The 27881-nt window shown below is 38.4% G+C and overlaps 2 protein-coding genes across 5 annotated transcripts in view; one reads left to right on the forward strand and one right to left on the reverse strand.

Moving 5' to 3' along the window:
* The window catches only part of LOC103472461 (relaxin-3 receptor 1-like), a 28291-nt gene extending 4665 nt beyond the window's left edge, over positions 1–23626 (reverse strand). The window contains exons 1-4 of one of the 3 annotated variants that reach the window (XM_008422112.3): positions 23498–23626; positions 14767–14905; positions 14320–14382; positions 389–505 (exon numbers count right to left, since the gene is read on the reverse strand). The gene's annotated coding sequence lies outside the window, so the exon portion shown is untranslated. Of the gene's footprint in view, positions 1–388; positions 506–14319; positions 14906–23497 lie in introns of all 3 variants that reach the window. The other 2 variants (XM_081612775.1, XM_081612776.1) reach the window with 2 other exon arrangements.
* On the forward strand, positions 5340–25310 carry LOC103472459 (zinc finger protein 516-like). 2 transcript variants are annotated; one of them, XM_008422110.3, is made up of 6 exons: positions 5340–5620; positions 12553–12609; positions 17086–18565; positions 19023–20285; positions 21488–21552; positions 23526–25310. In XM_008422110.3, exons 3-6 carry the CDS (start codon positions 17260–17262, stop codon positions 23574–23576), a joined length of 2685 nt encoding a protein of 894 aa, XP_008420332.2. In that variant the 5' UTR covers positions 5340–5620; positions 12553–12609; positions 17086–17259; the 3' UTR covers positions 23577–25310. The 2 variants fall into 2 exon arrangements, with proteins under 2 accessions (XP_008420332.2, XP_008420333.2); XM_008422111.3 differs by lacking the exon at positions 12553–12609.
* Positions 25311–27881: the final 2571 nt, after the last annotated feature.

The raw sequence follows: 27881 nt of genomic DNA on the forward strand, positions 1-27881 counted from the left end.
ATTATCAATGAAATCTATAGTTTTTTTGTCTGTAATTTTCTTCTCTGTCTTTTGCTTGTTTGAAATTAAAAAGGCAAGGAACTTGAAACTTGTGCTCAACCCTCCAACATTATTTGTGTATCTATCCAGTTTTCATTTAACCAGCTGTTTATCTAAATTTCTCCCAGTTTTAAACCCACCAGCTAATCTATCACAATTAATCAGACAGGGTTCCTTAACTACTGAAGACCAAAATAAGTTTAAATTTCCATTTATTTCAAGTAATTTGACTAGCAATGAAATATAACATTCAAATATAAACAAAATGACTCACGTCACAAGCACAAGCTTTACGTCTTTTTGTAGTCTCTATTGCTATTTTCAATTAAAGAAGCAAAACAAATCTTACCTGGGAAATGAATGATGGAAAACCTTTAGCTGGGCTTACTGTCATCGCTATGAGCTCTGCTGAAGAACACGGAAAACAGCAATCTTCATTGTCCCCTTCCCTTGTTTTAGGCTCCACCTTCCAGAGAAGGATCAACAAGGGTCTCATAAATGGTTGATCATTAACTGTAGGAACCTACTAATATTTAAGTATCAACAATCATATCAGTCTTGTTAAATAAACAACAAAAAAAAAGAACTATCAAATGTCAATTTGAAGGGTAAATCCTTTTTGTCTGGGAGAATTACATTTTTTATAGAAAGGAATGAGAGGAATGTATTATAACATCTATATATCATTAACACTTCAATTGGAAGTGATTAGCTATACTGGAGTTAGTCTCTAATTGAAGATTAAGCTATTGGTAATCACTACCATGTTACAATTATTAAATCAAGACAGAAGAATCTATCATAAACAAACAAGAAAGCGTATTACTTAGAGGGAAGTTCCGAAATTAACCGAGAAGGCAGGTTATCTTTAGCGTTATCAAAATGCGGTTTCTTTGTGGTGTAATTTGTTGCTACAATTACACGGTTTGGCATCAAGGAAAGGTTGGAGAGTAAAGACGAGGAAAGCGTTACCTCTCTCACTCACTGCTAGATTGATATCCTGTAGCAAATATGTACAGATACTTAAGTACTGGTTCACTGTGCTGGTCTGTATGCACTTCATTTCACGAGATTATCTGTTATACAGTGAAGTTTTATATATAGATAAATATTTGTATTGCACTGCATGTACTGTAATTGAGTTTTCAGCTGTACGTTTGAAACAGTGTTGCTATACCTGTGTGGGGAATGTGCTGTCAGTGGAAAGATCCATGTTGGGATCTGCCGCACTGAATTATTTTCCTTTTCCAGGAAATTATAATGTGGCATAGCCATCGCTGCATTATTTATTGCAGCGATGGCTGCAATAAAACTAAAAAAAAAAAAAAAAAAAAACTAATTCATTAAACACCAGACTTTTATCACATGTGCTTTATTCTCCTGCACAGTTTGACATTATTTGTTATACAGTATTTTGCCTAGTTAGGCAATGAATGCACTGCAAAAACGCAAACTATGCAAAGTTTTGGGAATACATAAAATATGACACAACTAAATTACAGTACAATTTCTGACCCTAATTCCAACACTCCTTCCAACCCTCATTCTCACCGTCCTTCCAGCCCTCCTTCCGACCCCAATTGAACTGAATCCCTAACCCTTCTAACCCTCCTGCCAGACCTGCTTCCAACCATAATTTCAAACCTCTTTCCAATCCTTATTCCAAAAGAACTCTGATAGACTTTTTGATGTTACAGACAGAGTATAAAAAATAAACAGCCATAACAGACTGGGACCAGAATTTAAGCAAAACAATTTAGCTCTTCATGTACTTTAGAAGATTAAAGGTTGTATGACAAAGCTGAAGCTCATTCAAATTGCTGTAGAGAAAAGGTTTCATGTCATTATGGGCTAGCTCTCAGCTAGCTTTGTTTTTTTTTCTCCAGCTCATTTAGCTTATAAACTGTCCTGACCTTACAGCTTAGCTATGTAAACAGTGTTCAGCACAAATTTCTGATACTCTTCAGGTGCGATTTTTGCATTGACTGAAAGTTTTCACTTTCATTTCATCCATTACGGTTTTGCTATATGTGTTTTGCAGGCTTTTGCTTTATTCGGCCTATTTCTTACATTTCTGCACGTCTTCCGCCGCCGACTTCAAGCGCTTCTGTAATTTTCACTGAAAATATTCAGCTTAGAGCATTCACACTGCATTATGGCAGGAATTGCACATTTTTCTAATTGAAACTTTGTAGACAGTTTTTAAAAACACACGTATTTGAGAACATTTTTTCTTTGACGGTTGTTGATGGCTACAGAAAAATATTGTGATTTCTAAAACCCTTCAAGACTTAAAAAAAAACAGAAGGGTAAGCACAAAAACATGGATACTTATGGAGCTTTTTTAACCCCCAGATATGTTTGACCTTTATATTAGCGGTGTGAAATTCCCATTTGATAAGCTTTACACTTTGATTAACGCATCTCATTCAACATTCAAATAAATTCTAAAAAAAAAAAAAAAAGTGTAGCAAGGTATAACAACTCTACATTTTTATTTGATTTGCATTTTGTTTTTCTCTATTTATATGAAAGGCACTGCTTTCAGATTAGACTGGGCGGCAGAAATGATTCTTCATTATAAAACGCTGATAGTGGAAAGAACATCAACACTGAATGACTAAATGAGATTAGGATGCAAAAAGCGGAAGAGTGAAGAGTCTGATTTATACTGGTCTGCATGCACGGAGTTTCCATAAATGGACTGAGGAAAACATGCCACTCCCTAAGTTTTCCGCCGGCGACATCCTGCAGAAACATGTTTCCAACATTAAACGTGCTGTGTAAGAAAAAAACAAAAATGAGATATCTGAAATCATCTCTGTCTAAGTGTTTTTTGTTTGATTGGCAAAACTATTTCTATTTGCTAAATGTGAGAATATTTAGAGACACATGCTGAGATAATTAAAGGAGTCCCAGGTCTTAAAGCCAATGTTTTTTAAGGTTCTGATTGAGAAACTCCCATTGATCTGTTTTAGAGCAACACTTTAAATATTTTTCTTCTTCGCATTGAAAAAATCAAATTAATGAGCCAAAATAAAGAGAATTATGGGCCTTGACATGTTTGGGTTCAATTTCCAGATGCCTGATGGTACCATGTCCTTCTGCCTATATGCAAGTAGGCATAGACTATTTTCAAGGTATACTATGGTTTTTACAACATTACTGTCAGTGAATAGCTAATCACACCATTCCTATAGATTAAAGTGATATAATGATAGAGAAAATTGTGGAGAGAACCGATTGCTGTGTGCATTTCTCAGTATGACGTTGAAGCAGGGAATGGTTTTGCACGGAGTAGAGCGAACAAGTTCGCCCCCTGAAGACCCATATTAAGATCAGCACTTCAACATGAATTTTTGATAATGTTACAATTAAATTTGAGAACTATAAAAAAAAAATAAAAAAAATTGAACTGCTTAAAGAAACATGTCAATTTCTGTCAGAGTTGATTACTGAAAAAAATGTGAAAGTGGTGGAATTTTATTTGACTTTTATAAGTTTAAGTCATTTTTAATAAATGTTGTTCCAAGTACTTTTTAATAAGCATAGGTATTTTACCTCAAATGAGTTGATGGAACAATGGAGTTGACACAAAATGATCTCTACTTCTTTGGTCCCATTAATCCAGATGTGTTTATCTGATCACTTAGAGCTCATCGCTGCAGGCGACAGCAACAGTGAAAAACTGCTCAACTCCTCAAACAACCAACACCTGCTTTGTGGATGAACGGTCCTCTCTGCTTTAAACTTCAATTTTTCAATGCAGAACAGTGACACCCACTGGCTAGCTTAGGGTTGTACACAAAACTAAAAAAATGGCTTCCTCAAATGGAGTGAGTTTCCTAGTTTGATTGTCAAGCAGAAAACTTCCCGAAGGACCGTCAGTTTAAGGAATTCATTGTTGGCTCACTAGTTGGCTTTAAATCACACTGTTAAATGCAGTATGAAAAAAAAAAGTATTAGGCAATATTATATAAACAATTTGAAGCAGACCCCCAAATGCTGAAGCAAGACTGAGCTCACCTTTATGACAGCTTAACAAACTAATGGAGATAACAAGGCCACTGGACAAAAATAGCAGAGTGGAAGAGAGTGAATATACATATTTTGTGACATATATGTAACTTGTTCTACTTCTAAATAAAAAAACAATTACTTTCTGGTAAAGTAGTTGTTTGAAGCAACAGCCATGTTACCTCAAAATGACACCAACACCACAGTATGGCCATAAGAACAATAATCTATTATTCTGCATGTATCTGGTGTGACGTATGACAGAAATTATTTTGAGTTAAGATTAATGAGATTGACTACAAGCACTGAGAACTGATAACACGTCTGTTAACATGTCTACTGACATTTACATATTTTACCTCCATATTTACATAATTTTTAGACACCCAGAAATTAAAAATACGACTTAGTCTACATGTCAACTTCAGCAAATAGAACTTTGCTAAAGGTATTTTTTTACTGCCGTATTCTTTGTAGTGTTACTCAGTTTATTTGGTCTTATTTATGTTTTCAATAATATTTAATAGACAGAGGTAACTTGTCTTTGTGTGAAGCGCCTACACGTTAAGAGGTGGGGCTAATAAAACTCTACTCATTCCTGAACTTTATCTGAAATCTGTTCAAGTATAAATACATCCTTTTTTTAAATAAAAATATTTTTCTTTTACTGTACTTTCAGCATAGCAGCATCACTCCACAGCTTTGAACACACGGATTTGTCAGATGTTTTGTTATTATGTGGAGTGCTCTTCCTAACACGACTGTGAGCAGGAATTAAACCTGCTACCTAATTTAACTTTCTGTTAAACAGCGTTAAATTACTTCTGTTGTGATCTGGCACCTTAATAGGAAATAACTTGATCTTCAACAGAACCCTGTCCCTCCCTAACAATATATGCTTATGAGGAAAACAATAAAAAAAAAACTGTAGGAGATAATAGATACTCTTTAAATTATTCATTAAGTAACTATTATTTAATAAATTGTAGCATAATTGACCTTCAGTAGTGCTCAACTTTCTTTAAACTTGTTTTGCTATTTAGGGATCACATAACCTCCTAATTGAAGGTTGACGACCCCCAGTGGGATCCCCACCCCATGTTTTAGAACCGCTGTTCTAAAACCACCTTAATCTAATCTGAACCTCCGCGCACGCGCCCACCCTTCACCCCTCAACAAATGGGGCAGACCCGCGCGCTCACGCACATATCACTGTTGCTCGTTATTAACGTTAATAACGTTATCTCTCGCGTCACTCACGTCTCCCCCCCCCCACCCCCACCCCTCCTTCACCCTTCTCCCAACAACAACGGTCTGCCGCTGCGGAGCCTCCTGAGGACGGAACTGCGGTTCAGGTGCACCGCTGTGATTTAAATAACAACTCAAGTTTATTTTAGCGCTGCGAGAAGAGAAGGAGACGAGGAGAGATTAGCACAGTGCTGAAAGACAGCTCTCTGATTTGTCGACAAGTGTTTATCCGCTGAAGGGAGCTCGCCATTGTTTTATCTGGGATGGGATTCCTTCAGGAGCAACCTGCCGCCTGACGTTAACTCCCCTGCTGGAGGTAAGAGCTGAAGCTAGGCGACAGTTAACTGACAAAACACAGTGTTTCCATGAGGCGCAGGATGAGGTGCTGGCTGGGGACACTTTGTTATTAAGAGTTAGTGTCGGCGAAAGTTAACTACAACATCCCATCTAACTATTATGGATGTCAGTTACCAGTGCGGCACTCGGCGAAGTCCCATCTTAGCCCACTCAGACAGCCGTTGCAGGAATAATTGGTGATTAATCACACGTTTGTGAGCGCCTTTGTTGTACCAGCAATAAGCGAGCATGTTCAACGCCGCTGAACTAGTGTTAGGTGAGCGCAAACGGGACAGACAACAAGGCTGCCATTGTACGGGATCAGAGGCGGATTAACGGAATTCCTTTTCTCTGCACTGTCTGAACGGCCTCCAGCCTCTCTCTCTCTCTCTCTCTCTCTCTCTCTCTCTCTCTCTCTCTCTCTGTCTCTCTCTCTCTCTCTCTCTCTCTAGTCTCTGTCGGTTCTGGATGTTTTGAGAAGCTCTCACCTCTTGAACTTTTTAGAAACTAAACTTGAACTCCACCAGCAGGCATGCACACACTGATGTCAAAATGAAGCTGTTGGGGAAACGTGGATGGAGACGATGCTTTTAAAATTCATTAGCTTCCTGAATTGTGATCCAAACGCAAGAAGACTTACAACTGTAACTTAATGTGCAATGTGTAAACATGTCTTAAAGTGAGGTATGTTTATAAAGTCTTTATGATTCAGCAATAAATATCAAACAACCCAGAACATGTAGTTTTAGAAATAAAGTTACAGTATTTTCAAATTTCTGAAATTCTAGGGTTTTTGTTCAAAAGGTTGTGATCCAAAAATAGTATATTTATCACAAAACTGACAAGTTTTCTATATATCTTAAGATTCAGAAAGGCGTGTGCACTGAAGCGTCATATTGGTTGACTTTTGGAACTTAAGTTTGGTTTTAAAAAGTTAGATTTTGTGCCCCAGCTATGACAAAAAGTAAATAATTTAAAAATGAATTCTGAATTCCTATTTTGTTATCATTCACCATACTTAAAGCTTTAATATGCAAGTGTTTTTGTTTTCAGAGTAACATCTATCAAATGAAACAAAAACTGCAGCCGGCGACTCCGTTCTCGTTTCAACAGAGGCGTTTTCAGTGGAATCATAGCAATTAGTTGCTATCCAGTCGGTGATTTACACATCTCCAACGATTTCACAATGACAACGTTACTTTTTGAAACCAAGTGTCAGAGTTGAAGTTTTCGGGAACACCCCCTGTGGAGGTGTGAAGTGCTCTATAGGTGTGAAAGTAAACATGCGCAGGAAGGACAGAAGGGTTTGTTCTACACATGTACGGCCAGATTACAACAAAAACAATGGCGGACAGGACTGTGGTGTTTGTGCCACTTCACCTATTCAGTTTAACACAACTTGTGATATGGAACCTCACGAGGACTTGGCTCATCGTAGGCAGGTTACCGTTTTCTAAATGAGGTGGAAGCCAAGGGTCAAAAGTGCATGCGTGTTTTGACGACATGCTAAAATTACAGTGCCATGGCATGACAACTACAGTGGATTCAAAGTGTACTTGTGGTCTCATCTAAATGTGGAACTTTTCTCCAATCAAAATCCAGAAACACTGGTAGTTCCCAGACGGTAGTTTCAAGACTGCTCCCAGCCTTATTAATTTATAGTAACATTCTTACTACAATTGCAACCGAATTAGCATTTTTCATCACAAAAGTAAAAATGCCTTAAGTAATGCTTTGTCATGATGCTCTTACAAGTTTGTTAACGATCTACAGAAGATTACTGCTTTGTATTCTTGACCAGTAAATAACTCTCTCGGTGTCTTTATTTAGCATAAAGCCAGAGCAATTGTTCTCAGAGGCTGGAGCTAATGACAGGTCACAGAGGGGCCAAGATCATCATGATCTTCTACCCGTCTTGAACTTCAAACTTTGAACTTCACAAAGGTTTTTGCCGCAGCTGTTTTATGAACCATCAATATTTTTTTGCTTTATTTTCATGTCACATAATGAGTTCTCTTTACCTGTTCAACACAGTAATATTACTTGTGGCACACTACCTCATATCTTCATTTCCTTTGTCAGTAGTTAAAAGTTTCTCTGTAATTAACTTGCATATGCAAACTGTGCAGTGTGATCATCAACAACAGTTTGCATAATCTGAAATTACTCTTTATTTATACTGGAATTTGTTTATGATGGTAGATTTTCACTTTCATGTGGACTAACTTAATTTCAGCCTCTTGGACCTCCTAATATGGATTTATATTAAATGAAGATACAAAGAGAGTTATATACAGAAGGTAAGATATTTACTGATATTTAACTTAGATTCAAAAATCATAAGCTATCCATGTATTGATATAGTTTTAAGGTGCTTTAATAATGAATGCATAAAAAAACAGATTTCAGTTGTTTTCTTTCTTGCTGTTGTTGTTTTTCTTGGTACTTTAAGGCTTTTTTTCCCCACATAATTAAGGAAGAAGTTTTTATAGGAGTATAAAAAGTGACATATTGCTTGCAAAAACTCTTATTTATACTCCCAAAGCATCCAGATGTTATATTAGTTGTTGCCTTTTACAATCCACTGCTCACTGGAAATAAACAAATAGGCCCAGATTTTTCATTTCTTACTCCTCCTCCCCTCACCTGCGTAAATTTGCACATCATGCACAACATGCACCATCCCCAGCTCTCCCCTCCTCCCCTGCAGTATGTGGCTGACCAACATGTGGGGAGGTAATCCCAGCTATTAGGGTAATCTCCTCAGCATGACGATCAATAGGGGAGGGTGTGCTGCCCGACTACCAGACAAGAGTTGTGGTGTGGGGAGGGGGACAAAATTTGTGCTAAAGAAAAATGATTTAATCATCTAGATTAGGTCAGGAGACGAAGGGGCTGGACAAAGGGGGAAGGGTGCAGACAGAGGCGACAGGAGGATGTGAGGGGTGAGGCCATCTCGACTTTGGAACAAGATCTGTTTGGTGACAAAGGACTGAAACATTCTGGTTTCAGGAGCAGATGAAGGCAACAGCAACTGGCAGTATGGTGCTTGAGACAAGACTGCTGCTACAGATACTGGGCAGAAAGGCTAAAAGTAAAGAGTTAGCTGTGTGTCAGTCTTTAATATTCTAACTTAACGCTAAAATCCTAATGGAGACAGCTTCAATAAAAGTAGATTTAAAAGTTGGTGAAACAGACCAAAATATTCCTTTGGGTTAGTTGCATTGTAGATCAGGGTGCAATTAGGGCCAATTTAGAGTAAATCAAAATTAGGCAAACTAGCCAGACTGTAGTTTGTTATTCCAAGGAGTTTGACCTCAAAAAGACATAAATACAATTTTTTAAATTCTAAACATGGCTCCATGTTGCTTTGCAAATTCTGAATTATTCCAAAAATCATACTACCCTGGTTTAAATGTGGATCCACCACCTTTATCAGGTAGGCATGGAAAAGTTAAAGTATAGCAAGGTTCTAAATATAGTTAAAAAGTTCCAAGCTATTCTGATAGTTTAAAGTCCTTTTAATGAGATTCTAGAGAAGGAGCTGGAGTGACTGGAGTTCTCTCCAAACTGTGTGGAGCAAAGCATAAAGCAGTTCTTCCCCTCCTACACCTGCTGCTGCACACTACTGGTTAGCTTACTGAAGGAGTGCTATTACACCACTCCCATGCTTACAAGACAGAAATTGTGTTAGGAAATTCCCAGTTCCTAGTTTTGGTGTGTTTTGTGATTTTTTTAAAATGTTTATATTTCTGATGTTTGTGTGCAACACCCTGAGGTAATTGGTATAATGTGTTTTAAACTATTATTAAAATTATGACCAAGTTGTTTTCTGACATGAGGGAGCTTTCGAATGACTTATTTCCCCATCAGAAAGTTGTTTTTCCCAATTATACAGACACCAACATTGTGCAGGTCTCAAGCAGAAGTGGGAGTGCTTGATTAAAGAAAAAAAAAAACAACAACACACACGCACACCACAGAACAGTTATTAGTGGTATTCATTATAATATTGTACAGATAAGAATGATGCCATAATTTCTTGATAGCAGGTTTATGGAAAATAATGGAAAATTGAATTTGACTTGGTAAGTCTCCCTGTAGAGTGGCCTGGTTTGACTTCTGTTTTATAGCAGTGCTATAAAAATAAAGTAACTGAATTTATTACTTCATTGTTTTACTACATCTGCTTTAAGACAGTAAAAAGACAATAAACATCATACACAAACCAAAAGAATCACTTTACTCAGCATATCTCATGCAAGATGCATCCAAAGAAAAATACCAAAAATGCATTTTAAAAAGTTGACATAAAACTCTAAAGGAAGGTTTCTATCCAAGAATTTCATTTCAATGTATCCCAGATCAAGATAAGTATGGAAAAAGAAAATAGAGCTTTGTATATGAAGATGAAATGTATTTCTCTCCATCCATCCATCCATCCATCCATCCATCCATCCATCCATCCATCCATCCATCCATCCATCCATCCATCCATCCATCCATCCATCCATCCATCCATCCATCCATCCATCCATCCATCCATCCATCCATCCATCCATCCATCCATCCATCCATCCATCCATCCATCCATCCATCCATCCATGAAAAAGAGTTAATGCATAAAAAGGAAAATGGGAACACATTTGCTAAAAAGGTTATAACATAGCAAACTTTCTCATCTATTGGTGGACATGATACTGTGAACATTTCTATGCTAGTTTACAACCTCTACATCTTGTTTATTACAGCCATGTGCACCATCAGCATACGCAATGCTTAGCCTGGTTAATTCGCTCCAAAACCAGTAGATAGAAACATCTAATTTGCATTTTCCATCTTTTTTTCTTTTTGCAACATTGCAAAATCTTTCTTAAAAGTTGCATGACAATTGGATGGAAACATAGCAAGTGACTAAAAAAGACAATGACTGAAAAACAATTACAAAATTTTGATTTTTAGGGCAAAACGCACCCAACTTCAAATACATAAAAACTGGTGGAATCAAGTATCTGGGAGAGACTATTCCCAATTTGTGTAAAAGAAAAAAAAGGGAGGGGAAAACTTGCTCTGCAAGTCTCCAGCGAAGGAGCTGGAGTTCAAACATTGGCATAGTGTCCAGATGGAAGATGGAAGGGATGAGTAAGGCGTTCACAGATCCCTCCTCTTTGGTCCCATTGAGACAGAGGGAGATGAGATTGGATGAGTCTGAGGGAATCAGGTTACTATCGGCCCATTCTATTCCAGAGAAACGCTGGTGTAAAAGATGCAATACCCCGATGGGAAACCTAATCCGGACCCTCCTGCCAGCTGTCATTCTTTTGCTCTTGGGTAAAATCGCAGAGTAGCTATCACCTTACCTTTCTTAAAACCTTACTTTAATCATGAGCGAAAATGGGAAATTACTCACACGTTCTTACAGATCAGCATTCACTTTGTAACTTGAGAGATTTGTGAGTGCAATTTGTTGTATATCACAAGTACAATGGCACTAAAGTCATTTTAAGACAAGTGTGAGACACTGACTTGTTTTTCATTTATGGAGGAACTGTGTGAAGCAGCAATGCAAAATATAGTTTTAATTTGAAATTTGTTTTAGTAAAGTTCAGGAAAACCATATTGGGCTGAAAAGAAATGAGTAATAAAATAAATGCTAAAACCAAAGAGCCAAGAGTGAAACTTGAATTTGCAACAGGGTTTGAAAACAGACTTAGTGTAAAAACTAAAAAGTTGTGCTTAAATTATTATGCATTTTTATATTTTGAGGTTTTCCTCCATTTATTACTGTTGTAGGACTCTGTTTGGGTTTCAGGGTTGCAGAGGCCGCAGTTTTGAGTAATCTGCATTTTCTTTTGTATGCAGAAGAACAGTTAATCTCATTATAGAGCTGAAATCAGGGTCACAAAAAAGATAAATACTTTAATGGGATTTAGAAAATTGCAAAGCAAAAGCCAGCATCTCCTAGTCAACATCAGACATACAAGAATAAGAGACAATCATAACAAGAATAAGAGACAATCATAAATAACTTCTTAAAGCTAAGATGAAACTGGAACTGCCATAACAAAAGAAAAATAAAAATAACCCAACAGAAAATCAATAAGTTGTTTGTATATTGTAAATATCATTCATACCTGGCTAAAGTGATGTTTGTAGAGTATATGGTCTGATTTGTTAGCTGCACTTCCAGAAAGGCATGCAACTGAGTTTTATTTGGACAAAGAAAGGAAAGGAATTATGTTAACAGCTGAATTATCTATATACATAAAAATATGCATTTTTTAAATCACTAATGGTAAGCAAATTTGCGTCGCTATTTGAGGGTTAAAAAAGAGGTACTTTAATGACAAATGTTATTGTACAAAATGATTTATTAATATACTTAAATGTTTAGTGGGCTATAATATAATTAATCTTTATATTGTCTAAAAATGGGGAAGTTGTAAAAAAGACAATCAATTTTTATTGCCTTAGATAAGTTCAAGGATAAATTCTGCTGTAATTTTAATCTCTGGCAGGTTGTCTCTGTTTCTCTAACATTAACATCATGATCTTAAATGAACAAACTCAGGATTTCCTCCTGAGTATAGGAGCACAGATGATGTGTGGATGTGGTGGATTGGGGGTGGGATGCTGTAAAAAGACACAAACCAGAGTGACAGAGACACATAAAGGGAGACAGTGTGAGTCTGAGTTGACCTTGGCATGATAATCTAATCCCTGTTGAGAGTGCTTTTTTTAGAGAGCAACTTAATGCTAGCAGATTATACTGCAGTGTCTCCCACACTAGCCAATACACACAGAAAACAGAGTGGGTTCACAGTGGACCCCTAGACCCACCACAGATGAACTCTAATATTTGAAAATACCCTTAAATATGTCATCCTTCCATCTTTTCTTCTCTGCTTTCAGAGTTAATCTCCAATCTACCTTGCATCAGATACTTGGCTATCCGGTCTAACCTTTGCAGTGAGTATTTTCTGTCATTTCTTTGTCCTGTTATGGATACCTCTTAATGCACTAAGGGGGCATCCATGATAAAAGGCCACTCATGGAGTAGTTCATGCCATGCAGTGAAGAGTAATCCCTATATATGTTGTGTAACCGAGCGGAGAGCTGCATGAGGAGGGGGATGGGCACCAGCGTGCACAAGTTTGTCCGTGCCTGTGACTGCTGAGCTCATGGCTGTCTAATCTTTTAGGTACATTAGGCTGTTCACCAACAGTAGACTACTACTTCACTGTTTACCTTTCAATTACAGGAAGTCACTCTAGAAACATTGTAAATCTTCAGTAATAAAATGTGATCAGAAAATTTGGGTTGTGCTTATCAAATATGTCACAATGCTCACCTGGCTTTTGTAAGATGAGACATTGGCTGAATAGAGGAAGTGTCTTGTTACTATGACTTAGTACGCTTTAGGAAACATAAGTCCTGTTGAAATCTTAGGAAAAGCCATTGTTAAACTGGACCATCACTTCAAGTAGAAGAGAGATTTTTCACAAAAACTTTTACAAATAAAAACCTGAAGAGTGGTTAGTATTTGACTCAACATCATTTTTCTGATATCCTTTAATAAAACTCAGGGCAATTAATTATCTTCAAAATGTACTTAATTAGTAAATAGTGTGTAATTTATTCTTAGTATGAATCCAGCTGTGGCATAAAGTCCTCTGAGGTCCGTTAGAGAAGCATGTTTAATAAACAGCATCAGGAGTCTGTTGTTTATGCTTTTTTTCCTCCCACTTTTTGATTCAGCTTTTCAATTGAATGTTATTTTCAGACAAAAGATTTATTGAGTAAATCCAAAAAGGATGTCTTAAACGATAATTAAATTTTTAAGTGAATGAAGCTATCCAAACCAACACAATGTAATAAATACTTCCCTCCTAACCGTAGTAAATGGTTATGTCATTCTTGGCGACATCAACTGCATGACCTAAGTGCTTACGAACTGATGACAGATCGTAGGAGACTGACCACCCATCTGTTTGTGACCTGAAGACCTGAAATACTGATTAATGCTAAATGTATTGGGACATCTTGGGGATCATTAGGGCATTTTTTGCCAAAAGTCACACAGACTGTTGTATTCTTTTTGATTAGTAATGCCTGTGAGCACAAAACCCAATAATGGAGATCAGTTTGGTCTTCTCTCATAAAACAGTTGTGACTATTAACCATAGCTGAAGCAAGTGAGGTATGAATTTAGATGTTGTTCTATTTGCCACTATTTGCCAAGGAAGATTCATATTTCTTGCTCCTCAATTTCTTTAGATGAAGACCTGATGTGTTGTTATTTAGGATATTTTAGCTTTCTTTATGTTGTCAGAGATGTTTCTTTATGTCATTCTTTTTTCTACAAATCTAGTCAAGTATCAAGCATGAGACTGGCTAGCAAAATTGAACTCAGCTTTAAAAAAAATTCCCTTAATAAATAAGTGTCATCACTTGAAATCAGAGTTTTCTGACTCATATAAAAACCGATTGCTATTTTCTGATATAAAAATGTAATTGTGACAAAAGCAAAGACAGAAGACATCTGTAAGCAGGCTCTTTTCCTTCTGAGGGTGGACTGAGTGCAGTTTAGAGGGTTTGCCAAATTTGAAAAATTGGACCTTAAAGTTGGATAAATAAATCTAACCTTCACTCTGAGACTGCTTTTAGCAAAGTACTCACCCTCGGTTTAAGTGCTGGTTTTGTTTGCTGCTTCAGCTGCGTTAGTGGAAACGGGCAGGATTACTGGACACAAAGCATAGATGTGAGGTGAGGCTTAGTGAGCGACTATGGCTTTGAACACTAGCATAAGGACAGTCACATGCTATCTCCAGTCAGGGGTATGTTGGCACCGGCTTGTGGATGTGAATATTTGGACGACTTCAGCACAAACACACAGGCACTGAGACAGGCTCGTTCTGGGGGCATTTTAGCAAACATTTGCGCATCTTTTTTTTTTTTTCACTTGTTTGCCAACCTGGGTTAAATAAAACAGAGACATTTTATTTTAAAATCAAAATAAATTATGATTTATTCATTCTTGGGAGTGTCATGCAGAATAAGGGAGATGCTATTTCCTGTCCACAGCAGCAACCGGGCACACAGGCGGCGCACAAACATACGACCCACCGATAGCGGATATTTTCACACACATCGCAGCACACAGGCTCTCAGCATCCATGCCCTGACCATAGGGAGTTTGTGCTGAGCTGGTTGGGACGTCAGGATGAATCAATGCGAGGACAGCTGACTGGACATGCCTATTCATCTGCCAAAGAAAAGAGAGAGGAAAAAAAAGGGGGAGCGAGGGATTTTAAAAGAAATGAGCCAAGCCCTGAAGCAACACGTTTTGCTGTGTGCATTACTTATTTTATCCTTCAGAGAACACTGAATGTTTATGGGGTGGAAGAAGAGGAAGTGGATAGATGAATAGGGTTTTTTTTTTGTACATGTAAATGTGAGCTGCTGTGACAAAGACATAAGGTCCTTATGTTATACTGTCAAGGCGCCTAACTCTATACTGATGGCCTGTTTATACCCATCTGTTGCCATCAGCCCTCTGACTTTATCCCCATTGTGTTAACTCATTTCATTCGCCTTAGCATTAAACCCTTAATTGCCGCCCTCCAGTTTCTCTTGCACATGCCCCCCCAGCGCTCTTATAGACAGTGTGCCGCATTGCCTGTGCACTAATCTGGTAGCGTCTGCCTACAAAACACCTGCCATATCCAAAAAGACCCTCTGAACCCCTCCATGCACCCATGCCAGTGTGAGCGGATCAGCATAGAAGACAACATGCATGTAGGCAGATGCGCCTGTGGATGCAGATAAGACAGCCAAATGACTTCAAAGTTACAAATACAAATCTTGTTTTTTTTCTCAAATTTGTGAACTGAAATAATAGTTGTTGTTTTTTTTGTCCCGCCTATTTGCTCAGACATGTATTGGAAGAGAGTGACGTAGAGGCCCAGGCCTCTTTCGTTTAACAATAACTCCCTGGACCCCCAATGAGGGTTGAGGGCCAGACGTGAGGCGATGTGACAGTTCTGGTGCTGCCAACACAATAGCAGGTTTCTCTTTTGACTGCCTGGCTGGCTGTACACCACAAAGTATCTTCTTTGACTAAAACAGTCCAACAAATGCTCACATTTGCATAAAATATATGTCTAATCCTGCCTGTTGGGGTTAGAACTTTCCTTGTGGAGTACGATAACAACGATAACACTGCTGTGATTAGAGGATTTTGTAATTCTATGCTGTAATTCTTTGAAATGAAGACGTTTAGTAAATAATACAACTAAATTAATAAAGTTAACGTTGGACTTCATGAGTATGTCACTATTTCACAGCAGTTGCTCCAGAATAGCACTCTGTCTCTGCCTGTTTTACTCTGCAAGTTTCTGAAATAAAGTTTGTTGATGGCGGTTTATTGATTGGGAATTAGAGTGGATGGCCCCTAAGGGTTCATCCTGGCCGGGCCAGGAATGAATACATCTCTTCATGCTTCACCTCACACACTCAATTTAGGCATAGGAAACCAAAGGACTGATAGACATGCATGTTGAGACACTGACCCGCGCTCTAATATGTACAGACAGGCATCGTTCATCTGCTGTGGGACAAAAACACTGTCCCAGTATCAGTTGGATGCAGACGCATGAAATTGCTTTTGTCATTGTTGGGGTGTGTTTGCTTAACATAGAGCTGTACACTTTCTGGAAAAGATGTAAATGCAATACTATTGCTGAAAATTGCAATAACGAAACTGATTGTGACTAAGCCTCATTTTCTGGAGACATTTCTTTCTTTACTATTACACAATATCCCCACAACTCTCCATAAGCTTTAGCATGTCAGCCACTAAAGAAACACTTGTGTTGTTGCCATTAACCTAGGGCCATTCAAATAGCTAAATATACTGTAAATATCAAAAGCATGAATGCATGACATGTGAAATTATATGTCCTAACAATTATTACATCCAAACAGTTCTTTGTGACGGCCATATTTATCAGAGAGCTTTTGCAAAGACAATTGGGATTTGGTCTGCCCTAAAACTTTTGCATTAGGAAAAGGACACAACCAACAATTCATATATGAATCAATCACATTGTTCTGTAACTATTATCTAGTAATACCAATATTATTATATACTGTTTTATAGGTAACAGTTGAAATGTTTGTGTATGGGACTTCTAAACCACACATGTTAATTTTACGCTAATCATATTATTGAAAACTGCATACAGCTGTGATTTATTTATTTACTTTATGATGATGATAATGCTAGTGATAGAAATAATCATTGGAAACACGGTGTTACTTAAACTTTTGCACATTTTATCAAGTTACTTCTACTTTTATACAAATCTGAAAAGTGACATTTGTATTCACCTTCAGACTTTAAGATCTGTCAGGCTGTTAACATTAATATTCTTCTATTTTCAGGTAAACTACTGGAAACATACTTTCTTCAGAGGTCGGGATGGACCTTAAAGCAGTGACTTTTTGCAGATTCCAGTCGCCAGCTTTGAGAACTTAATGACTTTTCTGGGTTAAAACCTTGAAGATTCATCAGATTAACTACACAGCTGTTAACCTGCGAGATCTTCACGAAAAGTAATGGAGACGGAGGAGAAAGAGGATGTATCACAAAAACAAGCTTCAAGTACAAAAGAAGTGGAAGAAGATGCAGCAGCGTGCCACACATGTGGAGTGTGTGGTCGTAGTTTTCCTCTGCTCAGCTCTCTCTCTCAGCACATGAGAAGACACACACGGGAGAAGCCGTATAAGTGTCCCTACTGTGAACACCGGACAGCTCAGAAAGGCAGCCTGAAGGCTCACATCCGAAGCCATAAACTGGGCCTCCTCAGCAAAAACCCTGGAGACAATGAGGAGGAAGATGATCAGGACCAGAAGGATGAGCCTGATGTTCTTGACGTCCCTGAAGTCATCAGCACATCTGACAAAGCTCATCACATCAATGGGAAGGTGAAGAAGAAAGTAACAAAGAAAAAAGTCAAAAGTAAAAATGGGGTTGAGTTTGGAGACGGGCCGTTCTCCTGCATCATTTGCGGCCAAGTTTTCCCTCAGGTATTGCTCCTTAAATCCCACATTAAGCTGCACCACAGTTCCCACGATCACGGATGCCGCATTTGTGGACGACGCTTCCGCCAAGCATGGTTCCTCCAAAGCCACATGCGCATTCATCGGGTCAAAGCACAGCTTCAAGGCAGTAAAAGCAATGAGCTGCCTGCCACGATCAATGGGACTCCTCAGGACCCAGCGTCACTGACAAACGAAGAGTGCCTCTACGAGCTCTGCGCTGGCTGCGGTAACTTCTTCAAAGACCGCACCACATTGCGGGCTCACGAAAAGCTGCATAAACTGAACCCAAATCCAAAAAGTGAAGACCTGATGCCCTCTGAGTTGCAAGTTGATAAGAAGCACTTTTTGGAACTCCTGAGCCTCAAAAGTGTTAACTCTAAAGAACCACCTGAGGTAAAATTTCAGGGTAGGAGAATTCAAGAGCTAGACCCAGTTTGTAGTTACCAAGCCTGGCAGCTAGCTACAAGGGGACGACTAGTGGAGTCCTCTGAAAAATGTCTGGGCTGGGAGGAGAGGCTGGCTGATGCAGAAGTGGCATATGACACAGAGAAAGGAGAATACGTACCCCTGAAGCAGGAAAAGAAGAGGAAACAAACTGACAGCTCCAACTCTAGTGTCAAGAAGAAGAAGGGTGATACAGCTGACGATCACGCACTGAACTCACCGAATCACGGCAGAAGTGGAGACAAAAAAATTTTCCAAAAAGACCGTATCATTTTGAATGGTCTTGGTCAAGCGTTTTATGAGGCACTGCAGACAAAGAAGGTCAGAGAACTCTCATCTAAGCAGAGTAAGAACATCAGGAGCCAAGAGCACGGAGGTGAGCCTAGAAAAACACTCACACTGTCATTCTGTAGACCTGAAATGGGTTTGCAAGGCTAAAATTGCAATGAGGACAGCTGCTTAAAAGAAATGTATTTCGTTACGCTGCTCTCTGTAAGGTTAGTTTAGATTGAGACACCCATCAAGGTGGAAGTTTCAAAACTCGGTCAACCATGGTGTAGTTTTTTTGTCACTAAAGGGGTAGCTAGAGCCCTCTAGTGGATTTATAATTGAATTACACCAGCTGTTGCAGCATTGCACAGATGGATTTGAGCCTTTTTTCAGAGAGAAACAAGCTAATGTAATGTTTGTTGTAAGTTCGAAGCTAATATGTGGTTCTAGATGTTTAATCCCTCCATTTATCATAAATAGGAGGCAATTTAAAGTCATTGGTTTCCTGGAACTGACTTGGTTTCAAAACTGTTTTGAACTTCTTTTTCTTCTTGTTCTTATAGATAAAAAGTCATACTCCTGTGAGTACTGTGATTTCCAAACTGTTGAGTCCTCGCTGCTCAGGTCCCACCTATACAGCCATCGCCTCGGCCCCTGCAGCAAACAGAGCACCACTGCTGGCAACATCAGTAAAAGTGGTTCTTCGAGATATATGGACTACCTCAGGAGCAGGAGTGTGTTGCTCAGTCAGCCATATTGGAATCAGTACACATATCCTCCTGGTCAAGAGTTTGCAGAGGGAAGCATTAAGATGGAAAACTCGAGTGTGATTGAGATGAAAGAGGAGGTACACATTGGTGGTGAAAATTTCAGTCTTCTTAATCTTTCTTCATCCTCTGTTGCTGTTGAAAATTCAAATGATCTGGTAAAAACTGAGGGCCTGGTGCAACATCAGTGTCTATACTGCTCGCACACTAGCAATTACCCAGAAGTCCTGTGGATTCATCAGCGTGTCACCCACAGGGTGGATGGCAGCAGCTCTGTAGCACCAAAGTGGGCACCCTGCATTAGCATTTTAAAGAGTTTGAAAGCGGGATCTTCTCATTGGAGGCGCACAGGACCTCCACCGTTCCTTGAAGGCAAGGACTGCCCAGCTTTACCCACTCCACGAACACAGCGTACACAACCTCCGGGTGTCACAGCCCAAACCAGCAGCAAGGTCTCAACCTCAAAAATCCAGTCAAGCATCACAAGGCCCAAGCATCACCCGAAGGATTCGTATTCCTCAGATGCAACACATTCTCGTGGGAAGGTTGTGTTCCAACCTCAAAGGAAGTCTGGTGAACATAAACGAGTCGTAGATAGTGTAAGTAAAGCCTCCATTGCCCAGGTTACTTCAATAAACAGTTCTGTGCACACCAAGAGTCTCTCAAACTTCCAGACTTCAAGCAGCCCCAAACACAGAGGCAACAGAGCTGCTGTGGAGGGTGTCTTCCCCCAGGAGGGTTTGGGGTTCATGTTAGCAAGAAATCAAAGTGGGACTTCTTCTAACACAGCAGCAGACAGAACCTACTCCCGAAGGCAATCATGGGACTTTTCCTCTGGTCTTAAAGGCCCTGATCTTTGGGCAGCCATGAACATGTGGGGGCTACATGGTGGGAAAGCATATTTAGAACAACACCTTTTTGCTCAGGGAAAGAGTGACTCAGCAGGAGACACCCCTAAGGAGATGGACCTTTTAAGTCTTTTGAAGAGCTACAGTCCCCATGAGCTGGCAGCTCTTTATCAGCACTGGGGATATGTCGATCCAAGACTGGATCCACAAGGTAAATAAAGTTTTACCAGCCAAACTAACTATAATGCCTGAGAGAGGTAAAAGAAAAAATCTGGGATTTATTCAACATATACTGTGTTTACAACTATTAATACTATGACAAATGAGGACATGAGTAACAAACTTCAGTTTATTTTAGTGAGGTTTGATAAGCCAACACAAATTAATGCATAAATATGAAGTGGAAGGAAATTATGGTTTACCAAAAAAAAAAAAAATCTGTAAAGTTATGTATTTGTATTCAGCCAAGTACTTTGCAGCACAGCTGTATACAGTCACAGCTGTATGTCTATTGATGTATGTCCATCTTTGCACATCTAAAATACTTTTTTTTTGTCAGTTCTTGGCAACACAGCTCACACTCAGTATTGCTGGATCTGTGAACATTTATTTTAAACGCCTACTGCTGATTGCCAACTGGAATTAAGTCTGATTTTGACTTGACCATATTTGAGTTTCAACTCTTAACTTACCTCTAGTAGGTCACATCAGGTGACCACTCATCACACTCAGGTTCTCCTGGAGGATTTTTCCTGTTAAAGGGGGTTTCTCCTCACCACTGTCCATATATTTATCCTCAACGTGGGATTGCTTCAAAGTTAACAACTTAATATAAATGACTGTCCATTGTTGGTACTTGAATGACGGCTAAAATTCAGAGGCTCAGTAGAGCCTGCTAGGTTTCTTCATATAGAAAACTTTTTACCAATTTCAATATTACACTAAAGTCTATATTCTTTAGTAACCACAATCAAATTAGAATGTCTTTAAATACATTGGTATGATTGGATTGATTTTATATTTCTGTAAAAAAAAAAAATTCTATATGTGATGTGCCATGACGCAACATTTGTAGTGAAATGGCGCTATACTGAATTGCAAAGAATTTTGAAAAACAAAACTCTCTTCCACTTCGCAATATTGCATTTTGTTGTGTTCTATCACACGAAATCCCATAAAACAAAATGGACTAAAGCTTGTGAGCATAACATTTGGGGTAGGAATACTTTTGCAAGACACTGGGCTAAAATATTAAAATATTACAACTTGTTTTGTTTGGGTTTTTTTATTGTATGCAGATTACTATTAATGTCTTAAAGTTTGTCAGCATGATGCCTTTGCTAAGTTTCTGAAGAATGCAGGATTTGAGATACAGTGTTTATGGTTAATTGCCGTTTTAAAATTCTTTTACAGCAACACTGCAGTTGAATGGAAGTTTTGGGAATGAAGTTCATTCTTCCACTGAATCTTCCAAACAGGTATTTGTTTTATGGAAACTTTTCCTAAACAAGAATTCCTTAAAACTAAATGTTTTAAAATAAAACTGTTTTTTTTTAGAATAGAATAGAATAGAATAGAATAGACAAATGGTGACATGCTTTTACATCAATTTTACTTGACATGCAATAACATGCAGAACAATAACACACCATTCAGGTAGAACCTTTTCTTAAAAATAATAATAATAAAAAAATCTTCAACATATATGTTCCCAATTCTTTAAAAAGAACTGTACTGTATAAAAACATAACACACGGCATAAGAGCGGCACAGCTCTGTGGCCATTGAGATCATGCAGACTGTGGGCTGGTGTTGATTTGATGATGAGGGTTTAATAACTGTGTTTAGAATAATAAGGCACTTCAGAAAGATTGGAGTGGCGCTGGTGGTTTTCACCCCTCATATTTTTTTTTAAGTCTGAGCAAACGTATCTGTGCTTTGATCCAGTGTGAACTGTTTAAAACAATAGTGCAAACTGAAGTTATTTCTTGACTAAATTATGCAATTCATTATAATAAACCATTTTTAACTTTAATGAATGTTATATCTAGACTTGCAAGGTGTTGATGATTGTGGAAGTAGCTGATTTTGAAAAGCACAATCCTTTTTCCTGAGCAAATATTTAAGATGAAAGTCATTTTGCACATTGTGTATCACTAGTTTAAACTACTGATTACACCCGAGTATCAAAACAAATCAGATATGTTGCCATTTTTGCGTCACACGTTTTGCCTGCCAAGACATCCTAATCATTTGGGTTGGAGAACAGCACAGAAATCCCTAATTTCCTCAAACGTCTCTCCAGCAGAGCAGCACTGGGTGCCTGCTCCGCTGTCTGTACTTCGTCTCTGTCCGAGTACAGCCTGTCATCCCCGTGCACACTCGTGTCTGCAGACGCACTTCTGTCTGTGTGCGTAGCTGTCAGCTCTTGCAACCTGGCTGCCGCTTTCCTTCACCATGCGTAAGGGAGGCTGACAGGGACGAGGCAAACAAATAATAAAAAGACATCGTTGGTCCCCCCTCGGGGTAAAACTCACCCGGCGTCTCCATATGTTGTGTCAGTTAGGCCTGTCACTCAGGCCTACCGTCATGACACCTACAACTGCTTCCTTTCTCCTCTTCTCCCTCCTTAAATCAGTTCGTCTCAAAACTTTTCAGCCTTTTGCTTCCACTTAAAGGCAGACATTTCTCCTAACCACGCTGCCTTAACAAGACCACACAGATCGGTCAAGTTTCACTTTAATTACAAATGAATAAATAAATAAATAATTTCTCTCTTTTTTTTTTTGTTTTGGCTTGAAAAATGTGAGAGACTGGGCATTTTTAAAAAAATAATCATTATTAAATGTTAGAACAATATGATGTACAGCATTGTAAAGAAAGCTTTTCTCCTTCACACTTAAATGTTTCTGATCAGCTGTTTATGATTTATATGTACCCACTTATCCTCATATGGTCACTAGGGGCCAGGTTGCCAGTCCATCCCAGGGCAACACAGAATAAACGACCATGCAAGTGTTAGAGATGATAGTTTTTTTAGTTGTTTTTTTTACCGTGGTAAAAAAAACTCCATTTTTTGCACAATCTTTTCTTAATTAGGCAGTTAATTAAGAAATGTCCTAATTAATTCCTTAGGCAGGTTCTTAGGAAAACTCTCCAATATTTTGGAGACTTACACAGGCATAAATAGCCTGGGTACGTAAGGTTATGTTTCAAGCTTTGAATTAGATTGAAGTTCAAACTTTGACTACGCCAATCCATCCCACCTTCATTTAGATTTTCCTGTGCTGCCTCATTTAAAGCAACACTTTCTTTAACGTAGAAATACATGAGCTTTTACTCAGAAAAGTCACGTTCAAAATGCAAGGTGGTGAAAGGGCACAATGACCTGCTATTCCAACACAGATGTGTGTGTGGTGTAACCTCTGAGCTTTCTGTCCGTCTCCTGCAGAAGAGCAGCCGCTCCACTCCATCTTCAGGATCTCTGCATAAAGGAACGTGAGGCGCTGCTGCTGCTGCTGCTGCTGATCTCCGCTGCCACCATCCTACCTGCTGAATAAAAACACACGTTGTTCTTTGAAGGAAGCAGCCAAAAACGCAGAGGCAACAGTGAAAAATGCACAATTTATCGGAAGCAATGAGGTCAACTCTTTACTTTGCAACATGATTATTTTATTTGAGGTCTTCCGCATGTTTTCTTTGCTCGGTAAACCTTTAGATGATGATAGCTGACGTGCACGCACGGTGAGGTGTTTGGAAACTTTGTAGAGATAATGCTCCAGTCCAGATGGAAATAAAAGTGTGTTGCTTCAGTCGCGTAGCTACATAGAAGATGTCTTTAGTTGTAGTGATACTGTAAAAACGGATCCGTCAAAACAACAGGAAAGGCGTAACACCATGAAAGCATTGAAAAACACTCTTGCTGCAAAAATGCAACGTTATTCACTGTATATCACCGTCATGTTTCAGTTTGTTGTTTCAACTCCTGTAAATGTTTTTGTTTTTAATATGATTGTTATCTTTGCTACGTTTGTTATTGTTACCACATTCAGAATTACAGATAAACTAACATCACTTCAGATTTGAACCTAACCAATAAACTCTGACATGAGAGGAGGGGTGTACAGCTCAATGTGCCAGTTTATGATTCACTTTTATATGAGGTGTAGTTGTGGTACTGTATGGTTTCTGTGTGAAAAAAAATATATTTTTAGTTTCATTTCAGATAGGTAAGTGGTCTCTTTTCAGTCATTAATTAGGAAGAAACCCATTATAAACAATGTGTTGAACTATTTTCTAATATTAGCTCACAGTCTCACTGGATAACGGAGTGGAACAAGCTGAAAGCTTTTTTTTTTTAGACCCAGTCGGTTTAGATTGTACCCATAAATTGTTGCCCATCATACAGCTAGTCTGTAGCGTCCAAAAAGGTGCCCGCCGTTATACGTTCAGATTTAAATTACAAATGCAGTATTTGCCTCTGTGCTTCAGTTAGATTTATTCTGTGAACATCTGGTAGTCTTTCATACTTTGTATGTGACGTAGCGACTGAATGCTGTGATTTTGTTTCTTCTAGAAGTAAAAATGGTAGTGAAAAACAGTTTGTACTGATGTGGCTCCTACAAGCCCCTCACCCCGGCTTGTCAAGCCTCTGAAAAAAAAAAAAAAAAAGTATGGTTTGTATTCATTTTTAATAATTCACTTTACTCTCCTTTTGTGTTCCATGTGTACTCTGTTTGCTGGTTTCTTCTAGTATGTTTACATTTTTAGTACATCTCATTTATCTTCTCCCTTAGATAAAATGTCTATGCATTTGACATAAAGCCATAAGCGTATGATTGTTGGGAGATCCAAAGAGCACACAACTATTACAATGAGTGTTAGCAGAAAATATATTCTCCTTGTCGATAAATATTGTAAATGGACTTTTACTTCAGGGGCTTTTTCTTTTCTAAAAGTGACATTCAAGGACCCATAGATACTCGATATTTGTAGAGAGAAAACACAAATTGTGGAGGGCCGCTCTCTCTGAAACAACAGGAAACGGTGAGCCACTGTTTTTCATACAAACCCCAAACTTTTTGCAAACATCAAGCTTTAAATTGAGCTCCGAGTGGTTTCATTTTTGTGACTGTAAACATGTTTCGTAGGTAATTATGTTGGTATCAGAAGGAATATTTTCAACAGCTTCAGTGTGTTTGTAAAATTATTTGAATAAAGTTAATGTTGATTTATATACACAGTGTTTTTGGTATGTTTTATAATATAAGTGTGTCCTTAGTTGGGTAATATTAGAAAAGCAAATGCAATAGTATTGTTTGTAATGCAGTGTAAATATGTTGTGTCAATATGTTTTGCATTTAATCACTATTTGGGCCGAATTATTACATGACCAGATTAAAGTACATGTGATAGTAACATAACCCAACAGCAAATTTGTGTCTACTTAAAAACAAAAAAGAAGCTAATTTATATATTTTCTACAAATAAAAAGTCGAATTGATTGGTCTAGCCACATATCCATGTGGTAGTTCATGTCGTAACATTACATACTGCAGAAATCTAATTTAAAAATCAGACGGTTAGAGAGCGCATACCAATAATTACTGACTTACTAATAATAACTGAGGATAGTATTGAACAAATAAAAAACACATTTGCCTATAGTTTAATTTTTATTATCTTGTGCCTTACTTTCTTTTATTACATAAGCTTAAGAAAGGTATTAATTAAGATGATAGTAATGATTACGACACTCATCCTTGTTGCAGTTTAACTTCTACCAGCAGGTGGCAGACTACATCAACAAATGAGGCTAAAGCGTTCCAGTTCCCATTTGCACTCAGAGTTCAGTGTTTTTCCTTACTTGGACTTCATCTATGATGTGAGTCTTCTTTGCAAACTTTTAGGCCTTTAACTTATTCAAAACCAAGTCGACTCCCTCAAAGTTAGCTTACAATTGTACCTATAATCATTTCTGTTGTTCAGCACCTGTAAGTTGCTGTTACTACTAAGTGAGCTCATAAGACCTCACATCATGACTCACATCCAAGTGAGCCCACTGGTGAGCCCACATGTTCCTGTCACCATGCATTTGCCAGCGACTTGTGTTATATCTTGGTGGAGTGACAGCATCAGTTCCTGCTGCCTGCGAGACATCACGGATCATGTTCGCCGTGCCACCAGCAAGAGAGCTGCGACGCGGCCACAGGGTCTCGGAGTAGATAATGTCAGGCTACTCGGAGCGGATGGAGCCGCTGTGGTATATGCCGTCTGACAGGGGGAAGCCTGCGTGTCGCCGAGCTCAGTGGGGAGATGTTCTGGTGGCCGATGGGACTGACAGCTGTCACGATCCATTCCCCACATTTTGCATTTCTGCAAAGGCAAAAGACTCGGTTAAAGAGTCAGTGTTTTCCTCCGTGCTGGAAGTCATTTTGATGTTTTGAGTTCAAGTAATATTTTTGGTGCACTCTTTTAAGATTTGTGGAACAAAACCGTATCTGATTTGATTAATCAAATTAGGTTTGGAGTGACACTGTCTCAGTTTAAGGTCTTTAAACATCACTGAAGATCCAGAAGGATAAAAACATTGAGGGTCTCCTCAGACAGGTGGTCAACAGGAAGTAGATTTCACTGACCACACCATGCAACTGGAAATCCTATTTTTAAACACCCTGACGGTTAGAGCAATTAAAAACATAAAATACTAACATCGGCAGGATATGAACATTTTTACAGTGAATAAACTGTATTTCTGTAAATCGGTGGTGAATTGCATATGAAATAGAGCTGAAATAAAGGAAATATTTCAATTTTATTTAATGTGCAAGTTCGCCATGTTGTCTATGGCTTGTAAGCAAAACAGGGTAGTTCAAGTCTCTCTCTCTCACAATCATTTCTTTCTAGCCGCTCTACCACAAAAGGCCAGACTTGTGGAGGTTATACACCAATTCTTGTCCAAATTGACTTGTGAATCTCTGCAGCTCTTCCAAAGTATCCAAGAATCCCTTGGTTTCTTCTCCAACTCTCTTGTCTTGTTCCGCCTCAGAAGCTTTTCAGTTGTGCCATACAATTTAGATTTTTAGATGTCTGTCTGCTGTGTCCCTTCATCTTCATGATGCCGTTTGTTCAGCAACGTTCTCTCACAAATGCCTGAATTTTTCAGGACAGCTGGACGTAAGCCGAGACTTATTTACTAACATGTGGTTGCTCTGGATACCATTTAGAAGTATCATAATAAAACCATTGCAAACCTTCTGATTTTATTTATAAAGTAACTTGAAAAATATGCACAATTTTCTTACATTTTGTGACTATGCACTATGTTGTGCACTGGATTTTACCTTTACATTAGTAAAGGTAAAATACTTTTTACATTCACGCACAAACGTAAAATACAGATAAATGTATTTTATAAGAATTATTTGTGTCATTATGTTTTAGTAAAAAATTGGAGCATTTCTATCAGTTGTTAAAGCAGTCAAAAGCCTGCAAAAAAAGAAAGAAAGAAAGAAAGAAAAATCAAAATAGAAAAGCCACAATTAATTTACAAAATGTCAGGAACACAAAATACATCCCTCAAGATTTTGAGTAGCCTAAAACATTCAGCATCAGCTGCTTCCCCTTTAATTGATCCATTTGGAAATTTGTAAAGCAAAACTTTGAATCAAACAAAGCTGGACCAAGGTTAGGCTTAGTGGAGATATTGTTCTGAAAGACATTTATATGCAGCAACAACCCGCTGCTGTGGCAGCACGATCAGAGCCAAGCAGGAAGAAGCAGGTATATCCATCAGATTAACACACAG

This window comes from Poecilia reticulata, chromosome 11 (genome assembly GCF_904066995.2).
Source record: "Poecilia reticulata chromosome 11, P_reticulata-male-v2, whole genome shotgun sequence".
Classification (NCBI taxonomy): Eukaryota; Metazoa; Chordata; class Actinopteri; order Cyprinodontiformes; family Poeciliidae; genus Poecilia; species Poecilia reticulata.